General features: G+C 33.1%; 1 protein-coding gene across 1 annotated transcript in view; it reads left to right on the forward strand.

The window, feature by feature from the left end:
* Positions 1-17842: 17842 nt before the first annotated feature.
* Positions 17843-26836, forward strand: part of LOC111714406 (arylsulfatase I) — a 21307-nt gene continuing 12313 nt past the window's right edge. Inside the window, exons 1-3 of the mRNA XM_023489508.1 lie at positions 17843-17934; positions 19540-19714; positions 22393-22494. Coding sequence (XP_023345276.1) covers positions 19587-19714; positions 22393-22494 — 230 coding nt within the window. The 5' untranslated portion in view covers positions 17843-17934; positions 19540-19586. The remainder of the gene's footprint in view (positions 17935-19539; positions 19715-22392; positions 22495-26836) is intronic.

The raw sequence follows: 26836 nt of genomic DNA on the forward strand, positions 1-26836 counted from the left end.
TTAGGTCTAGGGGGAAATGGTATGTTTTTATATGATTTTTCTCCGTGGTAGGTTTCAAGTTTCAAGTTTTCTAGTTTTTAAAGTTTCAAGTTTCAAGTTTTAAGTTTTAAGTTTTTAAAGTTTCAAGTCCATAAGTTTTCAAGTTTTTAAAGTTTCAAGTTTCAAGTTTTCAAGCTTTTAAAGTTTCAAGTCCATAAGTTTTCAATTTTTTAAAGTTTCAAGTTTCAAGTTTTCAAGCTTTTAAAGTTTTAAGTCCATAAGTTGTCAAGTTTTCAAAGTTTTCAAGTTTTTAAAGTTTCAAGTCCACAAGTTTTCAAGTTTCAAGTTTTCAAGTTTTTAAAGTTTAAAGTCCATAAGTTTTCAAGTTTTTAAAGTTTTCAAGTTTTTAAAGTTTCAAGTCAACAAGTTATCAAGTTTCAAGTTTTCAAGTTTTTAAAGTTTAAAGTCCATAATTAAATAGATCAAGCCGACTTTCTATCAAAGCAAGATAAGTTTTTCAAAAGACAAAAAATGCAATTTTCGTTACGATTCTTAAATTGGTTAAAGTGGATTTAAATATTATTTTTATGCAGTAAAACTGTGTAAAAAAGGAAACGACATGAACGGAATAGATTTTTTGCATTTAATTTTGATATAAAGTACAAATTTTTAACAGTGTGGCGGTAAATGAGTCGGTTAACAGTGAACACTGCACAATTGTTGTGACTTCTGTTCATTAGACCGTGCATTAGACAATCTGTATATATAAAGTTGTAATTTCTGTTTGCGTGTCTGTCTGTCTGTTTGTTTATCCGATCTTAAACTCAGGAACCCCCTGGACCGATTTGCCTCAAATTTTGATTGGGGAAACTCGGGAGCTTGGTTTTAAAATTCTAAGTTGAGTGGGTCGACTTTAAAAGTAAAAATTTAGTTTCCAGGTAAAATGGGATGGGATGGGAATAGCTCTGCCCAGGAATTACACTGCATGAGTATCTTTCAGAAACCTTGGCAGCACCGGGTTCTGAAGCTAGTACTCAATAAAATCATAAAATCTTAACATTAGTCGTCGTACTAGTTCACTGTTAGTTGTATGAGTCCCACTATTAGAAATCTTTTTACATCCAGTAGAGATGGCTGTAAGCTTCACATCTGTTTTGACAGGAGGGGGATTGTGTTTGGACAGAGGAGTATTGTGCTAATACCATATTAAACTATAAAAGCCTCCTACTTAAGAATGAGTTTAAAACCATAAAGCTATTTTTCCCTTTATTTCTAAACCACCTCAAACCATTCCAGTTTTCCCTGAATTCAGTATTAAATAGAAAAGTTAAGGAGCGCATCTCTAATCTCTAGAAATTAATCTCAAGACTAAATTAGTCTTGAGATTAGCAAAAAGAGAGGATTAAGCATTGATCTCGATATCCACCATTCTAAAGTTTTTAGCTCAGAGCTGGGAACTTTTGAATAGTGGATATCGGGATTAATGCTTGATCCACTCTTTTTCTTACTCTCGAGATTAAATTATGCTTGTTCTCCTCTTGTTATTAATCTCCAGATGAATTAACCGATCGGGATTAAGGATATCCCATTCTGAAGTTTTCATCTCAGGACACATTTAGAAAATAAATCATTAAAAATGCATTTTCCTGAAACTTTTAAACTTTTATTCCAGATTTTACTTGTAAAACTCGGCATTAATCAGTAAAACTTAACTTAAACTTAAGAATCTTTTTAGTAATGGTACAATCCAAATACTTTCGCACGAGAAAACATTTATAAAAAAGCTTTTTACAAATTTCTATGCCAAAAAAAGGCAAGCGCAATATTCATCAAGACGTGGTGTTTACAACAATATTTCGGGAAATCCCAGTACTGTTGTATTTCAAGATTTTAGTTTAGGGCAAATATCTCGAATAGAAAAAAAAACTATTTAAAGCCTGAAAACAAAATAAAAAAGATGAGACAATTTTTAACCCTGAAAAGGCTAGGTAGGAGGTTTATATGCACTTTCTTCTGAAATTTGTCTTTTGGAGTTGCAAAGAGTTTATCGAAGAATTAAAAATAAAACTTAAAGAATTAATATTTTTCCAAATTAATTTTTTAAAGGCTTTCAAAATATTTAAGCATTAAATATTATTCAAAATAATATTTTTTAAAACCCTTTTAGTTTTTTCATTCACATATAATCGTGTCAAAAACTAAAGAATATGCGCGAGTTTTTAGTTAAAGCTTAAAAGACCTGTAAAGTAATGAATTAAGATGCCGAATTTAAAGAATTTGAGCCGTCGCGGCTTAATTTTGAGACGCTGCTCAAATATGGTTGGTTCCATTTAAAATTGTAATCAATGTTTCAAGATTTAAGCCGGCGCTCAATTGAAGCCGGTTTTTGGCGGATTTGAGGCGCGGCTCAAATTCATTAAATTCGGACTCTGGTTAGATAAAATTAAACCTTAGACTCGAGCATACATATTAGATTATAAAAACGGGTCTTTGGAATAAGCAAGCACTGCCACATTTGATAGAGAATTATGATTGATTGATAGAAAACACTAAGAAACGGCTGGGATTTCACAGGTTAAAATATTTTACTCCTTGATTTCGGTGAGCTAAATATTTAAGCAATAGCTTAAAGTTGCGGTATAATTTAAGTCACGAGCGCTATTTAAGCTGAACTTAACATTTCAGCTGTAAATTTTCGTTCTTAAGTTTTTGGCTCTGTAGCTACCCTCTTTGAGTTTATGTACAATGTTTATTTTAAAACTTCTCTCTGTAGCTATACAGACAAACTGAATATGTGTTATAAAATAGATGATAAGCGCCTCAAGGTATAAGGTTGCAAAAATAGCTGGGCCAAATTGCCTTTAACATGCTTGACCTTACTTTTCTACCTACTTATACACTACCTTGTTTCCTCCCTACCTACCTACATACCTTTCTACAATCTTACTTACTTCATATTTATACCTACCTACCTACCTACATACCTTTCTACAATCTTACTTACTTCATATTTATACTTACTTACTTACCTACATACCTTTCTACAATCTTCCTTACTTCATATTTATACTTACCTACCTACATACCTTTCTACAATCTTCCTTACTTCATATTTATACCTACCTACCTAACTACACACCTTTCTACAATCTTCCTTACTTCATATTTATACCTTCCTACCTACTTACATACCTTTCTACAATCTTCCTTACTTCATATTTATACCTACCTACCTACCTACACATCTTTCTACAATCTTCCTTACTTCATATTTATACCTACCTACCTATCTACATACCTTTCTACAATCATCCTTACTTCATATTTATACCTACCTACCTACCTACATACCTTTGTACAATCTTCCTTACTTCATATTTATACCTACCTACCTACCTACATACCTTTCTACAATCTTCCTTACTTCATATTTATACCTACCTACCTACCTACATACCTTTCTACAATCTTCCTTACTTCATATTTATACCTACCTACCTACCTACATACCTTTCTACAATCTTCCTTACTTCATATTTATACTTACCTACCTACATACTTTTCTACAATCTTCCTTACTTCATATTTATACCTACCTACCTACATACCTTTCTACAATCTTCCTTACTTCATATTTATACCTACCTACCTACCTACCTGCCTAACTTTCTACAATCTTCCTATAAGTTCTTATCTACCTAACTATCTAACTATCTACAATCTTCCTAATTTCATATCTAACTATCAAGGTACCTAATTACCTTTATTTACACAATCTTCCTAATTTCATATCTACATACATTAGTACTTATATACTCGCCTACCTACCTAGCTATGCACGTTACTTACCTACCTAGCCTTTAGTTATACTTGCCAATCTATATTTATACGGATTGACCACATACCTTCCTCCCTACCTATCTACCATCTACCTTACCTAACTCCCTACCTTCCTACCTCCTTACCTTCCTACCTACCTACCTTATTCCCTCCCTCCCTACCTAGCTGCCTACTTGCATATCTCTCTACCTATTCTTCTATTATCTACATTTAAATACATTACTGTAGAGCAGATGGCTTAAAATTATATCTTTGATTTTTAGGATAATACTTGATTATATACAAATAGATTGAAAATCTATTTAATTGTATATAGATCTAAGATGTATAGTCTTGAAGACATTATAAACCAGAATTTCTGTTACTCAGTATTTTGAGTTCTATACATGAATAAGATTGTTACAGCAAGCCTGGTCGGTTTCTATTTTGAGAAGATTGATGTTCCTTGTAAAATATCTAGTTTCAACCATGATGAATGTTCTGATTCTGGAGGAAAAAGAAAAGATTATTCAAAACCCGGCTTTATATGTAAAAATATATCTTACATATGAATATATGTTGATACATACTGTACTGNAATAAAATATTTGTAAAAAGTTTCCCGTTTTCAGTTTATCTAGGTCAAGTGACCTCAACGCAACATGGATCAATGTCGTTTATCTTAATTTCTTCTAAAAGTGTAGAATGTGGACTGTAGGAGCTAGTTTTGGTAAATAAAACACGTTTACTGGTGCAGGTTTCAGTAAAAACAGCTATTTACTGTTAATAGGATGCTTTAAACGACAATCTGCACATACCACCTGTATGTACACTGGCTTTATTAACGGTCTAATGGTTTACTACAGCTACTGATGTTTACGTATTGGTTGGAATATTTACATTTCAATTTGACATCTTAAAATATTTGTGTTTTTTGAATCATTGATTTAAGCAGTCAGGGTTGGAAATTTCTAAATGGTAGAGAGGTAGTTAAACTATGTACGACTTGTTCAAAAACTCCTTTCTGATACCTTATTCAAAATCATTAATCTAATCTGATAACATGAAACAACATACTTTATACCACTGTGAACAAATAAGTTTATGGGAGACATGGGCGTGACTGCAAAAATACAATATAATAAAATGTACACTTCAGCTTAATTACTAAATGCTAAGTCGGATTAAAATATATAAGATTTCTTTCCTGGGCGTAACATTAAAATTGGTCTTATTTACAAAGAGAGGCGTGGAGCGCAGTAGATTTGTTGTATGGTATCCTTCAACCCTCGACCTTTTTGGGGTTCTAAACCTCCCTCGCTACGGTCGTGAGGTTTAGAACCCCAAAAAGGTCTTGGAGGCCCTCGGCTAAGTGGTTTTCCCCTCAATTTAATTATCCTCCCTTAATCTCCCGGTTAAGTAGTAATTAATAGTTATACTTGACTCTTATACTTAATAGCCACACACTAGCTGATAAAGTAATCGCTAGCTACTATTTATCTATATGTCACAATATCTCATTCTTGATTAAGCATAAGATAGAACTAACTCGATTAATCTTTTGCACTTCCAACTTTTTGGTAGTAGTAGAATTACCTTTAGAGGCAAGCTTTTAGGTATAAGAGTTACGGGAATATTATACAAGAAATATATTTTTTATCTGAAGTCATAAACTTTTGTATTTGAGCCAGTTCAGTCGGTTTCCCCTCCTCCCATAGACCTTCATCGTCTCCTGGAGATTTTCCGTCCGCCAAGAGATGATCTAACTAAACGTTATCTTAACCAAAAGTTTTAGTCTCTGGGTAACTTGTGATTGATATTCTCGTATTTTTCGATTTAAGCAAACTGAGCAAAGAAATTAAGTCTCTCTCACAAACTCTGATTTTCTAATTTTCGACCCACTGTCGTAGACCTTTGATATTTCAAACAATGATTTCTGTTAGATCAGATCAACTAAGTTTGAATCATAAAAGGTTTACACCATAATCTTTCAAAGACTCATCCGAGCCACATTCTCCTTTTTTCTCGTCCGAGCCACCTCGAAATCCTCGTCCTTTCAATATTATTTTTTTCCAGATAAAACTATTTTTAAAGAATCGGGCCACTTTAGGGTATAAATTAAATATAAAATTTTTGCAAATCGAAAAAAAAAGTTTCAATTGAATCAAAGATTCAAGTTTAATTTTTTTTAAATGTTCACCTTTTTTACTCGCATTTTCAGATATTAGTCCATCCATATTTTATGCCCTAACGTGGCCAGATTAAAAAAAATAGTTTTATCTTCAAGAATTGAAAACCTTTACAAAATAATAGAAGGAAGAGGATTCCGAGGTGGCTCGGACGAAAAATTGAAGATAATATGGCTCGGACGAGAAATTGTTGTGGCTGGCCTTCCTCCCCTCATAATACTAGACCCGACAAAACAAATGTAGTGCGTTGGTTGTGATTGTGAATGACAAATAACCTTCTATTGTAAATCTGAAAAAGTCTTTAGAACAATACATTATCATGAATATGATTAAATGGAGTGACCGGCAATGTATGGTTGTTGAACTGAGAATGTAGTATTGTGGAGAAATTTTTTAGGATTCATCTGAGACATATATAACGTTTTAATACTGTAAAATTACTAAGTTTGATTGCAAAGTCGACGTTCAAAATCATCCATTTCTCAGATTTCTTCAATTGTCGTCTTTTCAACAAAAATGTCAGGAAATCTACAAAAAAACGTTTTGAACAATGAGAAACAAATAACCATGTAAGATTACTTATTTTTGAAGATAAGAGTTAATTTTTTATTTTATTCAATTTTAAGAGAATTTTTATCCCGCATTTTTACTCACAATTTTATACCAGCAAAGCAGGTTTCCCTTTTTATTTCGCGGATTTTAATAAAAAATGCACATAAACGAACAAAACAGTAAAACTCCCGGCCCAAAAACATATTGTCCCGCTTTATAACACAAGACAGTTGCATAAATAGATAATTCTTCTCCTGTTTCTATTTATACCATCAGTGTATTGTAAATTATTTTTACATTTTTTGTCCTTGTTATTTGATCATTTAAAAAACATAAATTCTCAAAACGTAACCACCCAAATGGTTGATTTTGAACGTGGACTTTGCGCTCAAACTCAGTAATTATACATGCGTCAAACGTTCACTATGTCTCAAATGAATTCTAAAAAAATTCTCCCGAATAGTTACATTCTCAGTTCATGCAACTACCATGGTATTGATACACCCTGTAGACCTGGTACTGGGACACCCTATAGTCCTGGTACTGGGACAACCTGTAATCCTAGTACTGGGACACCCTATAGTCCTGGTATTGATACACCCTGTAGACCTGGTATTGGGACAACCTGTAGTCCTGGTACTGGGACACCCTATATTCCTGGTATTGGGACACCCTGTAGTCCTGGTATTGGGACACCCTATAGTTCTGGTATTGATACACCCTGTAGACCTGGTATTGGGACACCCTGTAGTCCTGGTATTGGGACACCCTATAGTTCTGGTATTGATACACTCTGTAGTCCTGGTATTGGAACACCCTTTAGTCCTGGTATTGGGACACCCTATAGTCCTGGTATTGATACACTCTGTAGTCCTGGTATTGGAACACCCTTTAGTCCTGGTATTGGGACACCCTGTGGTCCTGGTATTGGGACACCCTGTGGTCCTGGTATGTTTCATCAATGCATTATTAGTGCCTGGTATTCAAGTGTGGTAGCCCCTAGTGGGTATACTTAGATTTTATCTTTATTGAAGAACATACATTGAATCTTAACAAACACAATACATATAGTGATTGTCAAAACATTAAATATGTTAAATTACATTTGTTTAAACCTAAAGGGACTGCAGACTGTAAACATTATTTCAAAGTGTCCCTTTATCTGAGTAACAATGAGGAAGATATTGTCGTTTTAATATCCTAAAACGTGATAATTTAGATTTTTTTCTTCTTGAACTTTCATAGAGCAACCACAATTAAAAATAATATAGAAAATTAAAAAGAATATCTCATTCCTTTATGATGAGACAAGGGTTTAGAGGGTGCCATTGTGAATCTGACATTCTCTTATTTACCTAAATGGAGGTTCACTGTCTACTGCAGTTACTTTAACATTCGCTGTTTAAATATTTTCGAAATTTTTCTCAGTTAAATTTTTACAGAAAATCTATGATTAAAAATATTCAACTATTAAGCCTATCACGGTTGGGGAGGGGGGGGGGGGTTCCTCCTCCCCCCCCCCTGTGTTTTTTTAATTTAATTTAATTTTAAATACGACATACTTTTTTCCATGCATTTAAATGATATGTTTATTTTCAGAGTAGTGTGAAAACAATGTTAAAAGATCAAATAAGATAATGTTTATCAATCCTCAGCGTAAAGGTAAAATAATTATAATTAATTTGTAAATTTTTAACAAATAGAGAGTAATCTTCGTTATGCTAAATTATTTCAAATCTGGGTGAAAACTTAATCAAAATCTCAAATTATGAGTATAGGTCTGTACAAAAGTTTTAATCTGCTTGACCTTTTCCCTTTTCCACTCTAAGTTCTCCAATTTCATCCTTCTCGTTACAGCTTAAAATATTAGTTGACCCAGAGGTTTGGTTCGTGTTAAACCATGAACTTTCATATTTTATACTTATTTTGTTGAGCAAATGAACCCATTACATGGCTAATGGTAGATTTTACTTCAAGATAGATCTAGCCTTTCTTGTTTATTTAGATACAGAGTTACCTAGAAAGAATGAGACTTTAGTGAAGTTATTTTCTTGAAGATACGAAACACGACAGTAGCACGACGACTGGAAAGTCGTCTTTGATCTTGGAATTTATTTGTGACATTCAGTCGTAAACCTATTACAGCATGTATGATCATTGAAACTATAACCACCAAATTCTCCTAGTCTGCCTTTTTGTACTGTCAATATTACTGGAGATATTAAGAATTTCGGGTAATATTGAAAGAAAAAGCAGACAACGTTTGGGAAATGCTAGAACCAGGGATATTCTGTGATTTTTAACTCTAAAATTTTACTTCTAAAACTAAGTTGACAAATAAATGCAGAAAATCATTTCAAAAATCATAAACGACGTGTAACTCGTCTTGCAAATGTCATGTTTCGTGGTACACCCTGGTTCTCCTAGTTCTCCTAATTCTCCTAGTTCTCCTAGTTCTCTTAGTTTTCCCAGTTCTCCTAGTTCTCCTAGTTCTCCTAGTTCTCCTAGTTCTCCTAGTTCTCCTAGTTTTCCCAGATCTCCTATTTCTTCTAAATCTTCCAGTTCTCTTAGTTCTCTTAAATCTCCAAGTTCTCCTAGTTCTCCTAGTTCCCCTGCTCCATGTTCTCCTTGCTCTCCTTGTTCTCCTTGTTCTTCTTGTTCTCCTAGTTCTTTTAGTTCTCATAGTTCTCCTAATTCTCTTACTTCTCCTAATTCTCCTAGTTCTCCTGGTCTCCTTGTTTTCCTTGCTCTCCTTGTTCTCCATGCTCTCCTTGTTCTTCTAGTTCTTCTAGTTCTTCTAGTTCTTCTAGTTCTTCTAGTTTTTCTAGCTTTCCTAGTTCTCCTGGTTCTGCTGCAGGTCCACCTGATCCACCTGGTTCTCCTAGTTTGCTACTTCTCCTAGTTTACTAGTTATCCTAGTTTACTATTTCTCCTAGTTTACTAGTTCTCCTAGTTTACTAGTTCTCCTAGTTTACTAGTTCTCCTAGTTTACTTGTTCTCCTAGTTTGCTAGTTCTCCTAGTTTACTAGTTCTCCTAGTTTACTAGTTATCTAGTTTGCTAGTTTTCCTAGTTTACTAGTTCTCCTAGTTTACTAGTTCTCCTAGTTTGCTAGTTCTCCCAGTTTACTAGTTCTCCTAGTTTGCTAGTTCTCCTAGTTTGCTAGTTCTCTTAGTTTACTAGTTCTCCTAGTGTACTAGTTCTCCTAGTTTAATAGTTCTCCTAGTTTAATGGTTCTCCTAGTTTACTAGTTCTCCTAGTTTACTAGTTCTCCTAGTTTACTAGTTCTCCTAGTTTACTAGTTCTCCTAGTTTACTAGTTCTCCTAGTTTACTAGTTCTCCTAGTTCTCCTTGTTTCTTCTATGTTCTTCTAGTTCTCTTAATTCTCTTAATTCTTCAAGTTCTCCTAGTTCTCCTTGTTTCTTCTATGTTCTTCTAGTTCTCCTAATTCTTCAAGTTCTTCTAGTTCTCCTTGTCCTTCTAACCAATCAAACGATAAAAGATGGTGGTATAATTAAAAACTAGTTTTTGTATCTGTCAGTTGATTTTAATTGTTTAGTTTATAAGTTTCTAAAGATCTGTATTTTAAAAGTAGAATTGTAAAATCTAACCTCGAATTCCCAACTACACATAATACAAATTACAACATACTTTAATTTGATGTGATGTCGCAATTTGACTGTATTTAATAAACAAAGATTTAAAGATTGGACAGATAGGACAGAAAAGAGATTTCTCTGGGGGATTATGTACAGGGTTAATCACAAAAGATGTAACTTCAGAGACGACTGTACGGAATTCAAACTGGCTGTTTTCTAATATTTATAATTCCGCACAACTATGAGTTTATTTCTGTATTTGCCAATTTAAAAAAAGAGCTATTGAAAGACCACATTCAAGGCAGAACACTTAATTTAAACTTAATTAAAATATGTAATAATAAAGCCTCATTATTTTGTGGTTAACCCTGGAGGTTTCAAAGTTTTAAATTAGTTTTTATATGAACTTTGTCAAAAATAATCTAAACTAGACTAAGTTTAATCCTTTAATCCTTTAAACTCTTTAAATTTGACAAATTGAAATCAAATTATGGAGTGAATCTGATTTATTTGCGAATTTGATAAAGATAATGAGATGCAGGCATGTAATAAATAAAAAGGAATAAATCTCGTACTGTCGTCTCTGAAGTCTCATCCTATGCGGGTAACCCTGTATAATGTCACACGTTGTTATAATATTTTCATAATCCAAACTTAATCAGGTTTCAGGAGAAAACTTTATAAAAATGGAGAAACGGAATTCAATTTTAAGATAAATGAAAGAGAGATTGATATTTTAATGAATTTGTTAGATAAGAAGATTTGGTCCGATCATTATAGCAATCAAAATCATTGATTTAAAACCCACAGTAATCTTACAGTGGTAACCAAAAAACATTTGGAATTTGAATCTATTCTTTAAGTAGTGAAATGTTACCAAGACTTTTTTTTCATTTTTTAACTGATCTAATTTCAAAATGTTCTCAATAAAAAGTAAGAACGAACTCCACAAGCATACCTCAGTTTACTTGTCATCCTCGAAGCTTTAGGAGTAGTATATTGAATTTGATTATTTGATGTTGACAAATAGTTTTTACCCCCCAACCCTTTACATAATTTCATCAAAAGTAAATGTTTGTTTTTAGTTAATAGTTCAGTTTCTTGTTTTATCCAAGTCGCAAAAATTTACTGAAGCCTCTGTGTTCTCTCATAATCTGTGTGCGGTTATATCTAACATTTACTGATAGATCATAAGCATTAAAGCATGAAAGAATCGATTTGCAGCTTTTATCACTTCAAAAGAGCAATTAATTTGGATCTCTTGACATCCAGGGATCGATGCATGCAAGGCGCCCCGCACATCAAATCAAATTAAATTTTATGCCTGACATGTTTTTAATCATAATTTTCCTTTTGATGAAGAGATATTGAGGAGAAAAAAGTTTAAAATTTTAAATTTAAATTTTTTTCGCATTCTTGAACGAAAAATCAAAACTTCAGGAACTGCTATAAAGTCACAAAGTCCTACCAGTAATTTTGCATATATAAGACCAAAGAGAATAGAATATAATTTAAAAAAAAATAAAGTATTATAATTGAAAACATTGCAAATAAATTGACCCAAATCTTTTTCTGAGCCGAATAATTAGAGGGGTGGGGGAGAGAGATTATAGAAAAATCTAAACTTTAAAGTTTTCAAAACCAGTTTTATTATTGACATCATTCGCCTAAATCTTTGCTTAACCCAGGGAATAGGAATAAAGGGAAAGGAATTGGCGCTGGTCTGGCATGAGAAAGCTAGTCGCACTGCTTTGCAGACGAGTTCGGTATTCATTACACACACTCTTTTGGTACAGACACACACACATGACTTTTCCGCCCCCTGGCTTAACCCTGTTTGTAAGATTAAAGGTGGAACCATTTTGCTATTTTCCTAATGAGGGGCGTAAATTATTGTGATAGAATAAAAACAAGATTATAGATCAATGTACATTAACAATATTAAATGTATTCATAGTTTGATGGTTTGATAATTACCCTCCCATCCATAGATGAATCAAAATAAGAGGTAGGACACTAGATGTCGTCTTTTCAAGATTCCTGTGTGTTACGTTCACAACCCTGAGGCTGCAGCCCAAAGGAGTAACGTGTAGTTGGCGTAAAACAGGCTTTCTCCCTGTCTTTGTTCTACACCCACTACACGTTACTCCCTTGGGCTGCTGCCTCAGGGTTATTGTGAACGAAAGACAAAGAAAATCTTGAAATGACGACATCTTGGGTCCTATCTGTTATTTTAATTAATCTATGCATCTATCTAATAACTATTGACTAAGAACACTAGATCAAGCTTAAACATTCCTACCGAGTTCCAAAATCAAAATTTGAGACAAATCGGTCATTTATACGGTATAACTTTCTAATTCTTACACTACCTCTAGAAAGCACAGGTCTTGAAAACCTTTCATAATCATTTGCCTTTGAAGACGAAAGCAGGTAAAGGGACTAAAGTGGCACTCCATTTTTCATCATGGATGACGAAGAATAAGAAATGCCACTTGAAATTACGCTTCCCTTTATGTCGTCTTACAATTGGCATGTTACTGGGGACACCCTGTAGCAGTCTGTGTAATAAAAATTTATCCATGCAACCCCAAGCGCAATTTAAAAACATCCAACTAAGAATGACATGATACATACCTATATGTTTACGAAGAGAGCAATGAACTATCTTTCGAAATAACATTGTTTTGCTACATTATACAAAATTCACAATACTCTATAGAATTGTGATTTGACATTTAAAGAAGAAATTTTAAAGTTTTAGAAATAAAATAAGGTTGACGTATTGGACAATATGGACATGAATTCAAGAGTTGGTTTCATGTTTACTTTTACAATTAACATTTGTTTAACTTCTCAAATTTTCCTTTCCTAATATTACAAGTTACTAGTAGGGATGGACATAAGTTCCGGTAAATAAAGTTTTTAAAAATTAACCGAAAATTAAGTTACGGAAAGGAACAGAACCGTTAAATTGATAGTTCACAAACGAAAATAATTATTAAAAAACGAACAGTTTTATCATTTGTTTTTGCCAAACCTAACAAAAACGTTTTTTTTAATTTAAGATAAAAATTCTTCAAATCATTTTTCGTTCACGACGAAAAGAAAATACCGTCACATTAATTAGTTAAAAACAAACAATTAGGTTAATTACGTGACGTGAATAAACGGCTTGAAAAGGTTCCAACTTCCCAGTCCTAGTTTGCAGTACATTACGCACTGTCCGTGAATAATTTTGCAAATGAATTTGCAACCTCTGCTTCTCGGAAATCAGGAGAAAACTGTTTATGCACTGGACAGTGAACAATAACAAGGTCTGCTGTACCCTGAATCCAGATCCTGATCCTATAGCAGCGAAAACCAGAAAACTTCAGAATAGGAAGACGACTTGTAGGCCCAATTTTGATGCTTTAAATAGTGCAAGAAACATGAGAAACATCAGTTTTGGGTAAACGTACCTATAGCACTTGATAAATTATTTAATAAGTTACTACAGTGATAACCAGAAAACCCTGGAATCGGAAGTCAACTTTTAGATTCAAGTTCAGGGCTTTAAAAAGTCCAATATACATGATACATATCAATTTAGCAATTTGAACAGAGCCTTTATAGTTGATGTAATAAGTTTCAATGTCGTCTACCATGAGTCCACAGTTTACACTAAACTTAATATTGACGTAGTTATCCTATTTATATCCAAAGACAGATTTTGTTTTGTGGGACTACTGGTATTTTTAAAACCTCATGGCTACGGCCGTTATGAATTTTTGTGTGTTATTTTGTGTTTTGGTTTTAACTTTAATTAAACGCTTAAACGCTTGGTTCAGTTGAAGATGAGTTGAAACTGAACATGTCTTCCATTCGTTAAAACACAAATATAGGAATATAAAATCAAAACTTTTCCATTTTAATAAATGTGAATAACCTTCAAATGAACGCATGGGTTGACTCTAAAGGAATTCAAATGCATATTTTAATTACTGTCTGGGTGACAGTAATCTAGAAAGTAATGTAAGTGGCCCCATTAATGTGTGTCCTAAAGACCATTTATTAGGAGTTAGGATACGCATTTGGTTTAGTAAAAAACGTCTCAATGGCGCGCGTCTCATTAATATTCATTATTCCTATATCCTAATACATGAAGCTACGACGATGTATGTGTGTCACACTTTTGTGAATCTTCAGTGTGCGTCCTAATTAGTGCGTTCTTTACAGTGCGTCCTTACAAGTGCCTTCCTTACCGTGCATTCTTGTAAGTGCTTAATTTACAGTACGTCTTAATTGGTGCATTTTTTACAGTGTGTCCACAATTTGTTCATACGTTACCCTTTTCTTCTTAAAATGTCTGTGCTTGGATCATTTTCATCTTCATTTTCTACCTAACTTACACATTCGTTTGTTCGCAATGTTCCAAGAAGGTTTACAAACCATCAATTGCATTTATTTATTGATCTGAAAGTGCAACCTAATCATTGCATTAAATATGATGCATGCTTTCAAGAAATGGTCATTGAATTTTATATTGGGTGTAATAAACTGTTCAAAAGAATTGTGTAAAATCAACATTTTTCTTATTTTATTATTTTATTATTTTCAGTTCGCTCAGAGAACAGTTTGAGGGGTGCTTTTTAGATGAAAAGTTATGAAAATATGTTGAAAAGATACAAGAACTTTACATTTTTCCTGAGATGAGATTTTAAAAGCTTAAACCCGACTAAAACCCAAACTCGGGCTTAGATAGAACCCAAGTCAGGATTGGTTCTGATTCGACCAATGAGAGACTGTTTTGCAATCTTTCTCTCTGTAGCAGACAGATTGCCGTCAGATCAGCTGTGACAATTAAGGAGATGTAAATTTCGATAATTCAAACTTTTTGTAGATACATTATTTTCATAGTATGTTTATTTTATATAATTAACAAAATTTGACACCACAAATAATTCCCGAGATTTTAAATGTACAAATATAAAAGATTTTATGAAATTTACAATCCTCAGCTGTTGAAGACTCGAGCCTTAAAGAGAGTAAAACCCAAGAGGGTTGGTTCTTATCAAACTCAAGGCCATCCAAAACCTGGGTCTTGACTTGAGCTTTACCTGGGTCTAAGAAGACGCAAAGACCGGGTTTTAGTCGGGTTTAAGCTTTTAAAATCTCATCTCTGGTTTTGCTTTATTTCAAAGCTGTAAGAATAGAACAATTATAAATTTGTGGTTTATTTTATATTGGTAATTCAGATCTGTTCTGTTTTAAAACATATTCAATAAACAAACTTTAATTTACATAACTTAACTTTACATAACTTGCGTAACTTTTGTGGTGTAAATCTCGTGATCAAAAACATCAATATATCATTTAAAGAAAAAAGGCTAAAAATCCGTACAGTCGTCATTGAAGTCTCATCTTTTTGGGGTATCCCTGTATCTTGTAAAAACATGTCGCATGCTCATCAGAAAAAAAAACATTAAAACTGGGCGTGCAATCTTAATTAATGAACTCTGTCTTATCTTAATATAATCTACTGCGCGGCAGAACGCGGCTAAATTTAAACTTAATCTTGTTTGTTTATCTCAAAACATTCAGGTCAAATCATAAACAGCTGTTTTGATGGTCAACACAAACATCACGTGACATATGATGGATATCTCTAGTTTATACTCGTAGATTTGATATTACCATAAGTATTCCCTTATATCTCTATTGTGTAGCATTAAGAAATACGATCAGATAACAACCAGATTTNTTTCCAACTAAGTAAAGATAATCCTCTATCCTGCCTCTAACCTACCTCTATCCTGCCTCTTATCTAGTAACCCAATAAAAATATGCCAGAGTATCAATATCAGATTTGAATGGGTGTTACTAGGATAAAAAGATGGATAGATAGACAAGATAATTGTTGGTTAAAAATAAAAAGTTTTTGTATGAAGAACTTGACATTTGAGACAAGATAATATCCGGAGGGGTTCTTTCTTTTATTTTTCCATTATCTTACTGAATTGACCCCCCTCCCCCCGGGGCCCCTCCCTTTTATGATATGGAAAGGATGATGCTAAAACAAAAGGCACCAAAAATGTTTTTACAGAATAAGATGATTATTTTGCAGAATAAATTTGACGTCAAATTGCTGGTTAGTTTGAAGTAAATTTAGAACCAGGATCTAATATTTCTGGTTTAAGTGCAGTTCCATAATGTTCCATACAAACCATATTATCATAAAATTTAATTTATTCCACTTTATTACGCATGCTTACAAAAACATGGGTTATGTCTTTTTTGGCAAAAAAAAACCACGCAGAGAAAAAAAGATTTAGATTAAACGTATATTAATACGTCTCATTCGATGTATATATGAAGTACATGAAAAGTACATCTAATCAGTCTTTACAACTCTTACAGAATTTTAAAGTACATGTGGTTGAAATTGAGTACATATAAATGTTGTGGCAAAAAGCTTTTTCAAATATTACGTACCGACATGTTTGAAACCCGATAAACACAACTGACCCGTTTACTGGTTTATCCGATATCCATGGTTGAGACACACTGTGATATTCCACCATATGGAGGAATTATACGCGTACTCAACACATTATCTTACTCCAGCCTTGAATTTCAACAAAACTAAACAATTTCGCAGAACTTGAGAAAACGGATTCAGAACAATGCAAAAATGCATATGCAGCGAATACAGAACTTTCTATGAATTTGTGCAATTGTATTTAATTGGATGTAAATAAAATCCTTTGATATCTATACACAAATTGGATATTTATTCAATGCACACTTAGATATCTATACATGCATATACACTTTGGATATCTATACACAGCTCATGGACATTAATACAAATCTTGGATATCAATATATACCTTTGATATCTATAAAAATATTGAATATCAATATACATCTTTGATATCTATACAAATCTTGGATATCAATATACACCTTGGATATCTATATAAATCTTGGATATCAAATGTCAATACACATCTTTGATATCAATGGAAACCATGTACGGATGGATAGAAACATTTGTATGAATCATTTTTGGATACCATGCTATCAAGGATGCTCTAGTTCCGTTTCCGAAGAATAGATATATTAATTTTGAGTGGATATCCATCTTGCTTTAAATATCCAATAAGTTTCCAGCACTTTTATTGAGAGGATTCACTTCACTATAGATATCCAAGTTTCCTTTAAAATATTCAAGGAAATAGGTAGAATAAAATTTGCAAGACTGTTTTGGAAAAACTAAGGCTTTAAAATATAGTTTACACAATTCATGCATATTTAATACCTATGTTCCCATGTATATTTAATACCTATGTTCCCATGTCTTCGGGCCTTGCCTGACTTGAATATACACGTATTCGAACAATTATATTTTTTCTTCATAAAGATTCATGTACATTGTACATACGTAAAACCTTATTAACAAAAAAATTGTAATAAACCCATAGATTCAAGCAATTCAGGCATTGTATGCGCTTGTGATTCAAGGTCTAGTAATATACAACAGATCTATAAAATATACAAGTTTGAAATTTATGAAAATCCGGAACTAATTCTTTGCATGGTCAGCACTGATAGTGCACGTGAGAAGTAGAACACAAACCTAAAGTATGAGAAAAGGTTTTGAATCCTAAATTCTTAGAAATTTGTTACAGTTCTTTGACCTAATCCCTCGAATTCCAAAACCCTATATTTCAGAAGCTGGCTTCTACGGGCATTATACTAGAACAGCACTATACTCAACCAAAATGTGCCCCCAGCAGGGCAGCTTTACTCACAGGTTAGTCTTAGCTGCGCCAGTTCATTCATGGTTATGTTTTAGTTGCACCATTTCATGGTTATGTTTTAGTCTTTATTCAAGGCTATGTCTTAGTTTCGCCACTTCCTTCGTGGTTATGACTTACTTGTACCGTTAATTCATGAGTATGGCTTAGTTGCGCCACTTTATTCATGGTTATTGGTTATGTCTTATTTGCGCCACTTCCTTTAAGACTATGTCTTAGTTTAAAACCTTCATTCACGGTTATGGTTAGTTGCGCCTGCACTTTATTCATGATTATGTCTTGTTGGGCCACTTCCTTCGTGGTTATGTCTTACTTGCGCAGTTCATTCATGAGTATGCCTTAGTTGCGCCACTTTATTCATGGTTATGTCTTAGTTGCACCACTTCCTTCAAGACTATGTCTTAGTTTAGAACCTTCATTCATGGTTATGTCTTAGTTGCGCCGCTTTCTTCATAGTTATGTCTTAGTTGGGCCACTTCCTTCGTGGTTATGTCTTAGTTGCGCCGTTAACTCTTGAGTATGCCTTAGTTGCGCCACTTTATTCATGGTTATATCTTAGTTGCGCCACTTCCTTCATTGTTATGTCTTAGTTGCGCCGTTCATTCATGGTTATGTCCTATTAAAACTTTTTATTTTGCACTTTTAATAAATATAATAGATAGTGTTATTACATATAGTCCGTATAGTCCGTATTACGTCACCAGAACTTCAGTCAATGGCAGTGCAGTATACTGGTCATGTGATTTCTGTCAGTATCACATGACCGGTATACTATAGGAGCAAACCTGAGATTCTCAGGCTCCTGTGGGATATAATCGTTTTTAGATTGGTTGCATATTTGCTGAATATGACCTGTTTAAACCTACTACTTTTATACAAAATTGTATATATATGAATTTTCGTAAAATTTTGACACATTTATATATTAATTTCTCGAGACAGGAACATCAGATAGATTTCTTATATGTATCGTTCAACGCCTGAGATTCTCAGGTTTCATCATATACCCCCTTTCATTTTTCCTTTACAGTCCCTTTAATTTCAAGATCATCCATGCCAAGATGGCAATGTCCGATTCACAACGGTTCTCTTGGAAGCGTTGTCTGATCAAGTATAAATTTTACATTAATTAAAAATTAATGCATTCCTGCCTCTGTAACCTAAGTTACAATGTATACTTTTCAGGCCTGTACCCGTACCTGTACACTGAATACTATTCAGACCTGTGTACATGTACGCCATATACTCTTCAGGTTTGTGCCTGTACCTGCACACTGTACCCGTATCTGTACACTGTGCACTGTACACAATTTAGCCCTGTACCCTTACTTGTACACTGTATATTATTCGGACCTGTACCCGTACCTGTACACTTTATATTATTCAGGCCTGTACCCGTACCTGTACACTGTATATTATTCAGGCCTGTACCCGTACCTGTACACTGTATATTATTCAGGCCTGTACCCGTACCTGTACACTGTATATTATTTAGTCCTGTACCGTACCTGTACACTGTATATTATTCAGGCCTGTACCCGTACCTGTACACTGTATATTATTCAGGCCTGTACCGCACCTGTACACTGTATCTAATTCAGGCCTGTACCCATATCGGCTGGGTCGACAGCACGAGAGTTTATCTCCAATGATGCCAACGGGACTCACCACACAGTATCCATTGATCTCAAACCATCTACAAAACGCAGGGTATTCAACTCATGCAGTCGGGAAATGGCATTTAGGGTACTGCAGTTGGGACTATACACCTACCAGGAATAGATTTCATCAGAGCAATAGTTTACATTTTACAGTGACGAATTAGGACAGCTTTAGAACCAGTTTTATTGTAAACAAACAATTTGTAACCATAATAGCTCATACCCGATTCTTTTTTCCTGCTTCGTCTCACTGATAAATTTCAAAACAATGTTATAATTGTTCGCAATAAAGCTAGTTCCATCCTGATACATTCATCAAAATTTAAACAAGCCCTATCCCCCCTCTTTTCGCAATGATGATATCCAATAACAGTATATAGTCAGTAAATTTTAAGTGTACAAAAACGGTGCAAGCAATCTCCATCCAACCACTGAACCTTGATTTTTTGTTCTTAAAAATATATTTTAATGCACGGAAAATATATATGTATATATATTTTACATATATTTATACATGACCCTATAACACTTATGCCCTTTTTCTAACCACCACCGTTCTACCTTCCTATCTATTCTACCATGGGAAAATCCAAGCAATTTAATCATCAACGTCTCTTTACTATTTAAATATCTTACTTTCCAACTAAGTAAAGATAATCTAGTGAATCTATGTAAGAAAGTCCCGGGAAAAAAAGTTTCTGGGGAAAAAAACCTGGAAATAAAAACTTTGGAAAAAAAGTCCGAATTTTATCAAGTCCTTGAAAAAATGTCACTGGAAATTAAGTCCTGTGTTTTGGAGTCCTGGGACTTTTTTCCTAAAATAGTATGAGTGCTGCTAATAAAGTCTCAGGAAATAAGATCTCAGGAAAAAAACGTTCTGAAGAAAATAAATCCGAGGAAAAGAAAAACCTAGAAAAAAATTCCTGAGTATCGGGAAATTTGAACTCAGTAATTTAAGTCTGCGGAAAAAAAGTCCTACGAAAAGTTGTGTATAAAGTCCCCTGTACAACTGTACTATATACATCATATACAGGGCTAGTTTTATATTCTTAAATAATATGAAAAAAAGCTAACTAAACTCGTGATAAATATACATATGAAATAAATATATTTTATATTTCTTTTGAAAATTATTTACCCTTGCCAACATACAGTTGCAGTACACCTGAGAAGTTTTCATAAAAAGGACTTTTTTCCATGTTAAATATATATATATAGCCAGGGGTGTTTAAATATCAAGCCCCTGAAAACCTACGATTATTCATAGGATGTTTACAACCAGGACTTTTTTCCCATTGTGAATCATGCATTTTCACTTGTTAGAGGACTTTTTTCAGAGGACTTTTTTGTATAAATCATACTGGAGGCAGAAAAAAAGTCCTAGAAAATAAAAGTCTCGAATTGGTAGGACTTTATTTCCGGAGACTTTTTAATACAAGGACTTTTTTTCCTCAGGACTTTTTTAGTGTGAAAGTTTAGGACTTTTTTCCGGAAACTTTTTTCCCAAGGACTTTTTTGGCGGTTACCAAACAAATAATTCTCTAAACCCCCTTTTCCTACAATTGTATTAAAGGCTTAAATCTTATTTTCTTTTCTTTCGTTACATCTCCCCTTTCTTGTTTTTAATTGGATAAAACATATTTTAATCTTCGGATTATCTTTTTGCTCCCTCTCTCTAGTCTTTTTATATCAATTTATACTAAATCCAGTTTAGAAACTCTTTTATGTGGGTGTACAAAGTACACTAAACAGGGATGTCCATATTTTGTGACATTTTTAAATAATATTTAAAAATATTAAAATATATAAATAAGTTGATATTAATAAGGGGTAAATTATGTATTTTATCTTTTTTTAGCAGAATTTCTTCTATCAAAGATCGTAAAAGAAATATTTTTGTTTAGTTTATTACAAGACCGAAATATCACTGCCCCCAGATATCCTTTCAGTTTCTAGAAAATATTTGTTTCCAGAACTGAACCTTGGAAAACCCCTTTTAGTCGGATGATATATCTAATGACCTTTTTTCTTTAGTTTATTAATAGCTTTTAAATCAAAAAGAACCTAAAGGTTTCGAAAATATATTTGTTTGCAGAACTGAACCTTTAGACGGATCCTATATCAGATGACCTGATCTGTTGTTCATTAGTAACTTGAAATAACAGTATCCTATCAGTTGAATCACAAAAAAAAACCAGAGGTTTCTGGAAAACATTTGATTAAAGAACTGAACCTTGGAATACCCATTTATTCGGATGATAGATCAGATCATGACCTGTTTTTGTATGAACCTAAAGACCTTTTTGCTCAGTATACGCAGTATAATGAGTTCCCTGATAAACTTGGCCTGAAATCCAGGCCTGAAAATGAGGCATAACTGTCAACAATTTAGATCTTGAAGTGCATTAACCAAACAAGTTTTTGATATCTCAATTGGCATTTCACACTCTGTACCCTTTTACTGAAGCCTGTGTAAAAAGTTATACTGTTGGAGTAGAGAGGGGGGGGCATTTCCACTTTTACGATTTTAGAATATATTTTCTCCTATTTTTCCAACCCGTCGCCCCCCCTTNATCTTTACACGTTTTCCTTCATGCTTTTACTCACCACATGAAGGTATGTTTGCTATGTGTTTCAACATTTTTAATTTGAATAATGCATTGTGGATATCCGTAAAGAAAAAGGGGAGAGATATTCGTCAATTTCCCCCCTTTCCGCAGAGGTCACCCCCTAAATTAATTGTCATAAAAAAGTTTCTTTTGAATAAAGTGCCTGATGAAAATATGGCTGTAGGAGGGGGTTCGATTCATTTTTTGGATTCTACAGTCACGGAGAGGATTATTATAACAGAGTTACTCAGGATTCGACAGATATGTTCTCAGGGTATGATCTCAGGTAGTCAACTCATTTATTCTATTTAGTAGTGCTGTGGAATTGTAAAACGACAAATTATCAATATCATGTGTTAACATGTCGGGAATGATATTACCAAAAGGTTGAAAATCAACTACACAATTGCTATGTTTTATGTTCATTGTTTTATATATATATATACATTAAATCATAATAGTGTCGTCTTTATATTCCTCAGTGTTAAGGGTCTCACTGTATTTACCATTACTAGAAAAGTATTTAATTAGTTGTATATTGGATAAATACACAGACAAGGTTTTGTATGCATTCCTTCTTGTTTGCGGAAAATGAAAGAGGGTATAAGATTAATAACCAGAATTAAATTATGATTCAATCGTAAGACAATGCTTTTATTTAAAATAATACAGGTATGAAACCTCCTTCCTTATATATGGAGTCTGAAAATGTCTAATTTTAAATAAAATTGTCTGGTACAAAACTGTTAATATAAATAATTAACGACCAAATTTTGTTTTATTCAGTATACTCCTTTTTTTGCGAACGTTCCTCTTTAACTATTAGAATTGTTCACGCAAGTTTTATTATTCAAAGCTGTCATGATTGTCATAATTGCCTCGTAAAATAATGATGTATGAAGTGATAATTTGATTGAAGTATGGAGAGGGAGGTAAAAGTTTAAACGAAGGCCAGGGGGGGAGAGAAAAGGTAAAGGGTTGAAGAAAATGCATCGCAAATTATTAATCTCTCCTTTCTTGAAATATCTGCCTGAACTGTAATTAAGAGAAAAGATTTTTGAACTTAGATTCTGATTTCTGATTCGAATGATCACTTTTTTCATGATTTAGATAAACTATATATGGTTTACCACTCTTCTACTCAAAATAGCGCACACCAAACGACGCTCACTTATCAAAACTGCGCTTGTTATTTTCAAAATTGGGCCTGTTCAAAATAGCGCTTAGTAATCAAAAAGGCGCACACCAATCAAAAGGGCGCTCGTTTTCAAAATGGCCCCTGCTAATAAAAATGGTGCACAGTAATCGAAATGGTGCTCGCTAATCAAATTGGTACCCGAATAAATCAGCACAGCGCAAACTAATCAAAATGCCGCTTACTCATGATAATGGCGCAAACAAAAAACAAAATGCGTGGCCTTTAACCTGCAAAACTGAATATTAATGTTGAGTTAATAATTATGTATTATCCAAATTGAGTGAACTTTGCAGAGTAATTAACTAACATCTACTCCAGCAGCATGCAAGCATGCAAATACAAAAACATGCAACGTGCAAAACAACGAGTTAATATTGGATATAAATTTTGCATTTTATTCTGATCAAATGCCTTCCCAAAGTTTAAACAACTTTTTGAAATCTTTTCCTTAGAAATCTTTATTCATGCTCAATTTACTCAAATTCATGGTCGTACTTTTCTAGAAGGAACTACAAGCCATACAAGTTTAATTTTCAAGTATATCCTTTTTTAGACCTTGTATAAAATATTACAGGACCAACACTAAAATATTACAGGACCAACACTATAATATTACAGGACCAACACTAAAATATTACAGTGCCGACACTAAAATATCCGCCTGTATAAAACTAGAAAGCTTTTTGCATTAAATCCTTAAATACCTGTTCAACCGTTCCTAGCTTGTCACTTTATAACTTGTACTTTGCTTAAACCCGGAGAATATTCTAGTTTCTAGCTCTCATGGTTCAGCGAACCGTATTTTTAGGTCCAATCCTGCACATCCATATGCACAAAGTAGTAATCTATGTTTGTAGATTTGTTTATTTTTCTGATCAAAGCTCATTAACCTTTCAACCAATTTGCCTCAAATTTTGATTTGGTAACTTGTTAGATCCACAGGAGTGTTCTTAGTTTGGTTTGAAAGTTCTAAGTTGTGTTGGTAAACTTTTAAAGGGAAAACTTAGTTTCCAGATGAAGCTAATCCAAGCCAATCCATGTATATTGAAACTATAAAAGATACGTAAAATATACCTCAGCAGAAAAAAGGCCATTCATAACTTTGATCGGGCATAAAAACAAACAGACAAACATAGAAAACTACGTTGTATACAAATATATACATGCATCAAAGTCTAAAATAATCTTACAATATTTTCCATTCAAAAAAAGAATTAGTAATCTTGAAAATCATTTAGGAAAATGAAGGCATACCTATTTTTTTAATTAGAAGTCTCTGCAGGGGCTTAAATAGTTAGAATTATAATAAGTACTAAAATATTTACTAATTCCTTTAAACATCATTTTTTTCATGTCTTTAGATTGTATACACTCTTTGATTGGTTCAACGTTATTTACAAAATATAGTTAATTCAGGAGCTATTAAAGTTTGAGAAAACAAATTTCTACAAAGAAAAACATTTTTGAAATTTTTCGAAAATTTTCATGTATTTTTTTCTTTTGAAAATGGTTTAGAGGAATTGAGTCTTTGTCACAAACTCTAAGTTTCTAAGCTGTATATCTTTTCAACCCAATGTCGTAGACCTTAGTTATTTCAAACTGTTAATTCTGTTAGATCTATTGATCTAAGTTTGAAATATCAAAGGTATACACCCTCAGGTTGATAAGATATATGGATTAGAAGATTTGATATTTTTTGATAGAATCATCAAAACTTTACGAATGTGAAAACCCGTGGCTGGTAGTTTTCTATAAAACAAGCTCATAACTACCCTTCAACTTCTTACTGTGCAATCTAACAGACAAAATGTAATATTCAGACATATTAATTTCTTCCGCTGTGTGGCTCAAACTCAAGGGTGATTGGTAAAAACTTGACTTAAGAATGAAAGAATACACAAAGGTCTCAAATTATGTGAATTGTTAAGTTTGCAAGTAAAACTATCATAAAAACATCCATTCTTTCGGGCCAAGCAGATTTACTTATCCTTTTGATCACAATTTGATCTATCACACATAAATTTTTCGCTTTCTCTCTTTTCTTAATAAGAGAAGGAGGAAGGATTAAGAAATGAAAAGGATCAAGATAATTTAGAGGATGAAAGGTATAAAGAGGATCAAGAGAAATAAGAAATGAAAAAGATCAAGATAATCTAGAGGATTAAAGGTATTAAGAGGATCAAGAAAAATAAGAAATGAAAAGGATCAAGAGGATCAAGAAGAAAATGAGGATAACGAGAGTGATTAGGATATACAATATTGAATGATATTTTTAAACTGAAGCAGGGAATGGATTTGAAATTAGTCAATAGATGATAAGAGAGGGTTTACTTTACTCTGTATTATCTGATTATCATCTTGTCTGTATCATGATACTGATAATTATGATTCCTCCTAAATATGCATTACTTGTCTGGATGTCAGTCTGTTTGTTTGTATCAAATAAACGTCAAAACGGGCCCGGTGTGGGACCTCACATGACCCTATGGAAGGTTTATAGATGACCAAAATTTCAAAATTTAATTTTCATTTTCAATTTTGAAAATCCACAACAAAATTTTTATAAAATCCGCAAACTATTTTTTGCTTTTGTTTTACATTTTATACAAAAAAAAATTCACAATTGAAATAGAAGATTGAAGCTTATATAAAAATCGTTTTTCCTTTTGAGTTTTGTGTGTACACCTTTGGACGATAATGAAGGAAAATTGGGACATTTAAATGTTGTGAGAGAGACGGACAATAAGAAGGGGTGGATAGGGGAATGAAAACATGTCCGACAATATTAAGTGAACATTTCACTATTTTGCCATATTTTGACCTTTCAATGCAGTATTTTCCTTGTTTGGATTAAGAGAATGATTAGCTTGTAGACTTATCTATTTATATATAATATATATACTTTGCTTGTCTGTTTGTTTGTAGCCGATAAACGTCAAAATGGTTAAACCGACTGGGCTCATTTTTTTATGAGACCTCACTAATTTGCCATTAAAAATTACGATTTTTTAAAATTCACGAAAAAATCGATAAAACAATTATTAACAACAATTAATAGTTAAAATCGAAGATGATCGTGAAGCGCACTGGAAGCCTAGTATTGTAACACTACAGCAGAAAATGACTTTTTAATTGTCTGACAGATATTAGAAAGTGACTTATTTTCTCTGTAGAATGGTACAGTGAATCCCAGATATATGAATACATAGCAAGAGTTGTTTTATGATGTCGTATTACATATTAAAGATCAAATGTCGCGTAAAAATGAGTATGTATTCATATATCTTGGATTCGCTGTAGTATACTAAATACTATAAAAACTCATCGATTAAAGCTTTGTTTTTTGTTTGTACAAAAATAAGGAAACATTGGGACATTAAAATTTTGTCTAAAATGTCGTGTCAAGGGGGTCGTAACGTTTACTGGCGGG

This window comes from Eurytemora carolleeae, unplaced genomic scaffold (genome assembly GCF_000591075.1).
Source record: "Eurytemora carolleeae unplaced genomic scaffold, Eaff_2.0 scaffold1330, whole genome shotgun sequence".
Taxonomy (NCBI): domain Eukaryota; kingdom Metazoa; phylum Arthropoda; class Copepoda; order Calanoida; family Temoridae; genus Eurytemora; species Eurytemora carolleeae.